At 49.8% G+C, this 7084-nt stretch overlaps 1 protein-coding gene across 3 annotated transcripts; it reads left to right on the forward strand.

Moving 5' to 3' along the window:
- Positions 1 to 159: 159 nt before the first annotated feature.
- dglucy (D-glutamate cyclase) lies at positions 160 to 7084 on the forward strand. 3 transcript variants are annotated; one of them, XM_044142111.1, is made up of 15 exons: positions 1329 to 1680; positions 1825 to 1904; positions 2906 to 3059; positions 3186 to 3272; positions 3339 to 3468; positions 3624 to 3774; positions 3847 to 3969; positions 4049 to 4246; positions 4352 to 4469; positions 4885 to 5027; positions 5105 to 5204; positions 5715 to 5863; positions 5962 to 6081; positions 6166 to 6326; positions 6395 to 7084. In XM_044142111.1, exons 1-15 carry the CDS (start codon positions 1598 to 1600, stop codon positions 6569 to 6571), a joined length of 1974 nt encoding a protein of 657 aa, XP_043998046.1. In that variant the 5' UTR covers positions 1329 to 1597; the 3' UTR covers positions 6572 to 7084. The 3 variants fall into 3 exon arrangements, with proteins under 3 accessions (XP_043998048.1, XP_043998045.1, XP_043998046.1); XM_044142113.1 differs by lacking the exon at positions 1329 to 1680 and adding an exon at positions 160 to 215 and having other exon boundaries at positions 3186 to 3468; XM_044142110.1 differs by having other exon boundaries at positions 1315 to 1680; positions 3186 to 3468.

The raw sequence follows: 7084 nt of genomic DNA on the forward strand, positions 1-7084 counted from the left end.
GAGTCGTTTTATTTTGAAGGCTGATCGACAGTGAGAGTATTAAAGAGCAAGTGAAGCAAAAACTTTAGTTTTAGTATTTTATTTCAGTTATTTTCGGCCTGGTGACTTCGTTTCAATACTTCAGTCCAGTAGGGGGCGGTAGCGCTCCTTTATGGATGGTCCGCCAACCGCCATAAAACATGAGAAGAAGAAGGACGCGGAACTTGATGCGAAAGGTAAGAGAGAAAACGGTGATGATCCAGAACGACTTGCTGGTATCAGAAAATAACCAGATTTTTCACAGTTTATACATGTTTACTCTAAAATGTGGCTTCAGACTCTGGACGATTCTTCTTTTCTTTTAATAAACCTGATTATTTGAAATTTGATCCCAGAAAGACGGAATAAATAGTTGGAAAAATCAGGAAAGTTTTTATTTCCTCTTTGGTCCTGATTTAAAGGTTATTTTGGACCAGGAGCCTCAAAGCTCGAGGAAAATATTCAAACCCTTTCAGCTGTTTCGGTCCGAGTCCAGCCTCAAGTCTCTGCAGACCGAACCGAGTCTCCATCGCCTGGTCCCCAGCTCTGCAAACCCGAGTTACCGCATGAAATTTAATGATTATCCTAAATATGGAACAGCTGTTTTTCAGTCATTTAACACTTAATTTGCCATACAAATCTGCTATAAGCTGATTTATACTATTCTTAAAAATTATCAAATGTTATTTAAATAATAGAATAACTAAATGTTGCTGTTATAACTCCGTCAAGCCGAAGGGCAATAAAACAACCAGAATTAAGTCAATTAACAGTATTTATTGTTACACAGATAAAAGGGTTTCCCGTTTTTAAACACCGAATTTAATCACCACTTCAGGCGGACAAACCCACATAAACAACTGCAATGCACTGCAAACTTAAGATGCACTCGATTCACTGCAGAATGATCACATGCAATCCAAACTGGAGATCACACCAACAGGATCGGGTCTCAGATAGTTAAGATTAACATGTTTGCATGAAATGTGAGTATTCAGGAAGTGACCCAAAGACAGACGGAGGACAAAACAAACACAATAAATGGAAGGTTGTTATTCTGGCCTCACAAATACTGAGAGGAGACAAACAATCCAAACTGGGCGGACTAACAAAAAAAAATCAAACTCTAAAAGGACAGCAGGAAGCAGTGATAAAACTGTAAAAACAAAAATTACTAAATGCTTTTTAAATCACTTCAATTAAGTCAATCTAAAACACACTAAAAACACTGAATACCTGCATCGCATGGTGCAGCCCTACAAAATAAATATCAACAATATAAAAAAACAAAACATACAATTCAATCTGATTAAAAGAGACAAACGTATCAGTCTACCTGCAGCGTCACGCCCAGGTAACACTCCCACCGAAACGTCATTAGTAACCTACCACCAACAGCGTGAGCCCAACACACACCACCTTCCAGCTTCTCTTTTATGTGGAGGCTGTGGAGGGAGCGCCACCTGGTGGTGCCACCTGTTACATTCCTTTTCTCAGTGGCGACGTGCAGCTGGTCCTCCGTTATGGCTCTAAGATATTGGAAAATTATTCTTAATTAAGCCTGTAATCTCGGTCCCACATGTTCAGGTCGTCCACCGAACTGAGTCCAGAACCAGGGAAACATGGTGGTGGCAGCATCATGCTGTGGGAGGACAGATGGAGGTAAATCCAGGAATAAAACTTGTTAGGCTGCAGAAGACCTGAGACTGGATTAGACTGGACGTTCTGAGCATGCTCATAATGTGTCTCCATGGCAACTGCCCCGGAGGTGGACATGATCTCTGGTTGCTCTGGTTTCCCCTGCAGGCGAGACATGCTGTCTGCCATGAGGACAGGCTGCCGGCGGACCTGGAGGGGTCTCAGGAGACACTCGTCCTCGTCTCAAGGTGACGACCTCAATGACCTTGGGAACCTGGAGCTTCCTCTGCAGGGTTAGGGTTCTGGTCTGGAGAGACAGAATGGCTCTGAGATGGATCAGAACCAGATCCTGGAACCACAAACTGAAACGAGCTGAAAGTTCTGGACGAAGAGCTGAGACTGGAAAGACTGGTTTATACTGGAAACATCGGAGATCAGAGCAGAGCAGCAGCTGCTGGCTGAGCGAACCAGAACCTCTACTGGTTCTGGATGTATGTTGGCTGGATGGATGTTCAGACGGACCTCGGTTGGATGAAGTGTTGGGTGGTGGTGGTAGTACAGGTCCTGACAGGACGGCGCCCCCTGCCTGTTAATGTTTGCAGGGCTCTGCTGCTTATTAACGGAGCGCTTCCTGTTCTCCGGTTCTTCAGCTGTCAGGCGCCAGGAATCGCTGCAGATTATAATCCGTATCTGAATATGCATCAGATCCAGAATATAAGCCGTCTCGGTCCAGGAGAGCTCAGGCTGTTAATCAGACAGAACCATCCCAAAATAAGAACCACGACTGGCCTGGCTCACGGTAAGATGGGTTTATGACCTGCAGCACTTGGACTTTACTCCTGCAGTACCTGGGATCAGATTCAGGGAGTAAATGTGTTACATGAAGCCTGACAACTAGAGCTAGATCAGAGTAACTAGAACCGCTCCTGTAGACGTCTAGAAAGTAAACGGGTCGTCTGCCTCAGACTAAAGTTCTCAGAACCCGTCTGTGTCTGCAGGGTATTGGATTCTTCAGGGTTTATGAACAGAAATAGCTGAGTATCATCAGCATGCTGGCTGATCATTTTACCAACTGAAAGCAGCCAGAGCTCTGTGGAACTCCACCAGTAACTCTGGAGTGTGAAGATATATGGCCCCGTGGACCCCGGCCCGGCCCGGCGGACCAGAACCAGAGAGGCTTCAGCGTTAACCATAATGATTCTGATCGGGTCCGTTCAGCATCTTTCTGACCGCAGTGTGTGTTCACCAGGTTACCAGCAGGCCAACGTTGTGGTCCTGCCGCGCCGCATGGCCGACGACTTCGAGGACTTCTGTCACAGTAACCCCGCCCCCCTTCCTCTGCTGTACCGCAGCCAATCAGGAGAGACTTCCTGTGAGCCTCTGGCTAAACATGCTGACATCAGGTTGGTGAGAATGAAAGATCATCTGCTGCCGCTTTACATCCAGCAGAGGTTCTAGAACCTCCCGGGAGGTTCTGGGCCACAGTGGCACCACCAGAACCCGGTTCCCTCATGGTGTCCTGTCTTCAGGACGGACGTCTCCGAGTTCTGCGTCTATCAGGACGGCCGTCTGGTTAAGACCGTCTCCAGCTTGCAGAGCTACAGCGATCCAGCCAGGTGGGTCAGAACCGGGCTTGCCCATCTAGGGTTTCCTGCTGCTAACTGCTGGTTCTGTCTGTCTAGAACCGGGTCGCCGCTGGCAGACATGGTGACCTTCTACCTGGGCTGCAGTTTTGGCTTCGAGGGCCGACTGGAGGAGGCCGGGGTTCCGGTCCGGAACGTGGAGCAGGGCCGGAACGTCAGCATGTTCCGGGTAGGACCAAGATTATTCCAGACAGCAGCGGTTCTGTTCAGTTCTGAACTCGACCAGAACCTGACCGGAACAGTCTGGTGAAGCCAGACAGAACCACAGCTGAGGGTTCTGCAGGTGTCGTTCCTTTGCTGACCCCTAGTGGCGGTGTTTTTCAGACCGCGGTGCACTGCGTTCCCAAAGGGGAGTTCCGCTGCCCCCTGGTGGTCACCATGCGCCCGGTTCCGGCCGGGCTGCTGGACGCAGTGGTGGAGGTGACCCATCAGAACCCACGGGCCCATGGCGCTCCGGTTCACATCGGAGACCCAGGTGCTGAGTGGTCCGGACCGGTTGGGTACCAGAACCGCCTGCTGAGGCTGATCGGTGTTGCTTTCTCTGCAGCTCTGCTGGGCATTCTGGACCTGACCCGACCGGACTATGGCGACCCGGTGGAGCTCCAACCCGGTGACGTTCCCGTCTTCTGGGCCTGCGGAGTGACGTCTATAGAAGCCATCCTCAGCAGCAGTGAGGAACCGGAACCGACCGGAACCGACCAGCAGTTATGTTCACATGACCATCACTGCTGTCTGTTTGGACCTTTCAGAACCGCCTCTGGCTTTCAGCCACTCTCCGGGCTGCATGTTCCTGACCGACGTCCCGGACACTCCGTCAGCCGGCACCGACCCTCAGCTGGCCCCGCTCTGCTTCCTGGTTACCCACAATCCCCTGCTCTACAGCCTGGTCTCCAAGGCGACAGCCGAGAAGATCCGGCAGCTGGAGCGGATCATCGGGGACGACCCGGGTAAAGGCGCAGTTCTGATGAGAGGGATCAGAACACGAGACCTTCTGACACCATCTTAGAAGGTTCTGGTCGGGTTCTAAAGGTTCTGGTTCTGTGGTTCTGCAGGCCAGCGGGGAATCGCCGCTCTGTTTGTCCAGGATGAACTCCTCCGCTGCTGCCTGGCGCTGTCCCACTCCTCCTCTGTTGCCATAGTAACCGGTTTCCCCACACACCATCAGCACAGGTAAGCGGCACACCTAGTTCTTCCTGAACAGAACCCAGAACAGAACCGGTCCGATGTGTCCTGACTTCTTATAAAACTTCTAAGAACTTCTTAGATTAAGTTTTAGATTATTATGCAGAGAGATTGTTATTACTGCAACCCAGAACAGGAATTAGACCAGAAGATACTTACTTACATTTATCTACCAACCCTGAATAAGAGCATCTAGTTCATTTATTTTGGATCAACATTATATTATTTTTCTTCTTCTGCTCTTTGGTTTGTTATTTTGTTTGTATTTCCTTTTAATTCCTGTAAAGCACTTTGTATTGCCTTGTTGCTGAGAATGTGCTATAGAAATAAAATTACCTTTACCTGCTTTCTGGGTGTACTTACCTCCTAACTGACCTCGGGTATCTTCCTGTTTCCTGGCTAGTCCTCCGGATGAGACGGACGGTCCGCCTGGAGCTATCGCCATGGCAACCATGTTGCTGTCTCTAGGGAAACAGGTGACGCTGCTGACGGACCGCAGGGCGGCGGACATGAACCGAGCTCTGGTGGACGAAGCGGTGAGGACAGGTGAGGCTTTGGGCGGAGCACTCATCGGTTGGCGGGATTTAAAGAGACAGACCCTGATTGGACGTTTCCTCCATTAGGAGTCCTCAAAGCTGCCATCCCATTGGTCACCTTTGAGGATCGCGGCCCTGACTCTGCAATGCACTTCCTGTGTCACCATGGAGACCCCACCAAGCCCAGGTCAGATGACCTGAACACTGTCGGTCCTCACTCGGGTCACTCTAAGTAGAGCAGGTCCAGGATCTCCAGCCCACACCATCACCCTTCACCACCGTGCTTCTCAGTACGATGTGTTGGGTCCGCAGGCCTCTCCCAAACCTCCTGGTCAAAGAATGATTGGTGACAAAGACCAGCAGAGGGATCCGCTAGCTGTGCTAACCCTAGGGCGCTACTTATGAACATTAGGTCCCCTGAGTACCAAAACAATACTTAGCAGAAGCTAATGCTAAGGCTCTATACCAGGTTAGTGTTTAGCAGAAGCTAATGCTAAGGCTCTATACCAGGTTAGTGTTTAGCAGAAGCTAATGCTAAGGCTCTATACCAGGCTAGTGTTTAGCAGAAGCTAATGCTAAGGCTCTATACCAGGCTAGTGTTTAGCAGAAGTTAATGCTAAGGCGTCCACTGTGTGTCAAGGCCACAGCATGTTTTACAACATAGCATAGTCTTTGTGGTTGTGCCGCCTCTGACCAGGTTTGACCACTTGGTGGCGATAGAGCGCAGCGGCCGCGCTCAGGACGGCAACTATTACAACATGAGAGGACAAAACATCAAACACCTGGTGGATCCCATAGACGACCTGTTCCTCGCCGCTCAGAACATTCCCGGAGTTATGACCACAGGTGAGTCCGGCTCTGTCCCGGCCGGCGCAGGAAGCCCGACGCCGTGGAGCCGGCCCGGTTTCTCAGAGTGACCGGTCAGGTGACCCGTGTTCCCACAGGGATTGGAGACGGAGGCAACGAGTTGGGGATGGGCAAGGTGAAGGAGAAGGTGAAGCAGCTGATGCCCAAAGGAGACCTGGTGGCCTGCGACGTGGCGGCCGACTGCGCCGTGACTGCAGGTAGCATCCAACCGTTCATCCAACCGCTCATTTCATCCATCGATTGTGCGACATTCTGATGTTTCTGGTTCCGACCCGCTGCAGGAGTCTCTAACTGGGCCGGCTACGCCGTGGCCTGTGGCCTCTACCTGCTCCTCACCTGTCCTGCTCACCAGCGCTACCTGAGGAGAGGACTGGGACTGCAGCCGGTGACCTCTGACCCACAGCTGCAGGACTGGAGGAGGAACCTGCCGTCGGTCCAGAAGGTACCGTGAGATTCTGATGGTACCAGAACCATAAAGCAACGTCCTAACAGTCGCTCTGTGTCCACCAGGAGGAGCTGTTCCTGGAAACGCTGGTGCGTTTCGGAATACGAAGTGGGAAAACTGGGAATCTGGCCATGGAGGTGGATGGCTTGACCTTTCACCCCACACACTCCCAGATGATCAACCGGCTCCTAGAGGTCACTCTAGGCTCCCTGGGTCAGAACCGACCTGTCGGCCATGATTAGGTCCTGGCGACGGAGCAGCAGCCAGTTGCTATGGTTACCGCTCTGAGAGGAGGCGGCGGCTCGTTTATTATCAATCCTTTATGATTTCTCTGTAATAAAGATGTAAATCATGAGTAATTCAGTTCACCAGAACCAGGTCCAGAACTCTCCTGGCAGTATTCTGGACCCGGTTCTGGATCCGTTTGAATTCAAGAATTTTCACTTTTCAGGAAAATAAATTACGTTTTTCATCTGAAACCTTCAGGACATTTCTAAACGGATCAGAACCTCCTGAAGAAAGCCAAGCGGTTTCTCAGTTCCAGAGAAAAAATTATTTATATATTCATAATTAATGTGAGAAATTTAACGCTGAACAGATTAGCCTTGATGGGTTTGGATCAGTATGAATGTTTCTGTCCTTTACAATTCATTCCTTTGATTCATCTTGAAATAAGTTTTATTTTATCTGTCGTTTTATTTAATGATTGTTTCTAATTTTCTGTTGATGCAAATAAAGTCAAAGGACAAAAATCA

The sequence above is a fragment of the Gambusia affinis genome, linkage group LG16 (assembly GCF_019740435.1).
Source record: "Gambusia affinis linkage group LG16, SWU_Gaff_1.0, whole genome shotgun sequence".
NCBI lineage: Eukaryota > Metazoa > Chordata > Actinopteri > Cyprinodontiformes > Poeciliidae > Gambusia > Gambusia affinis.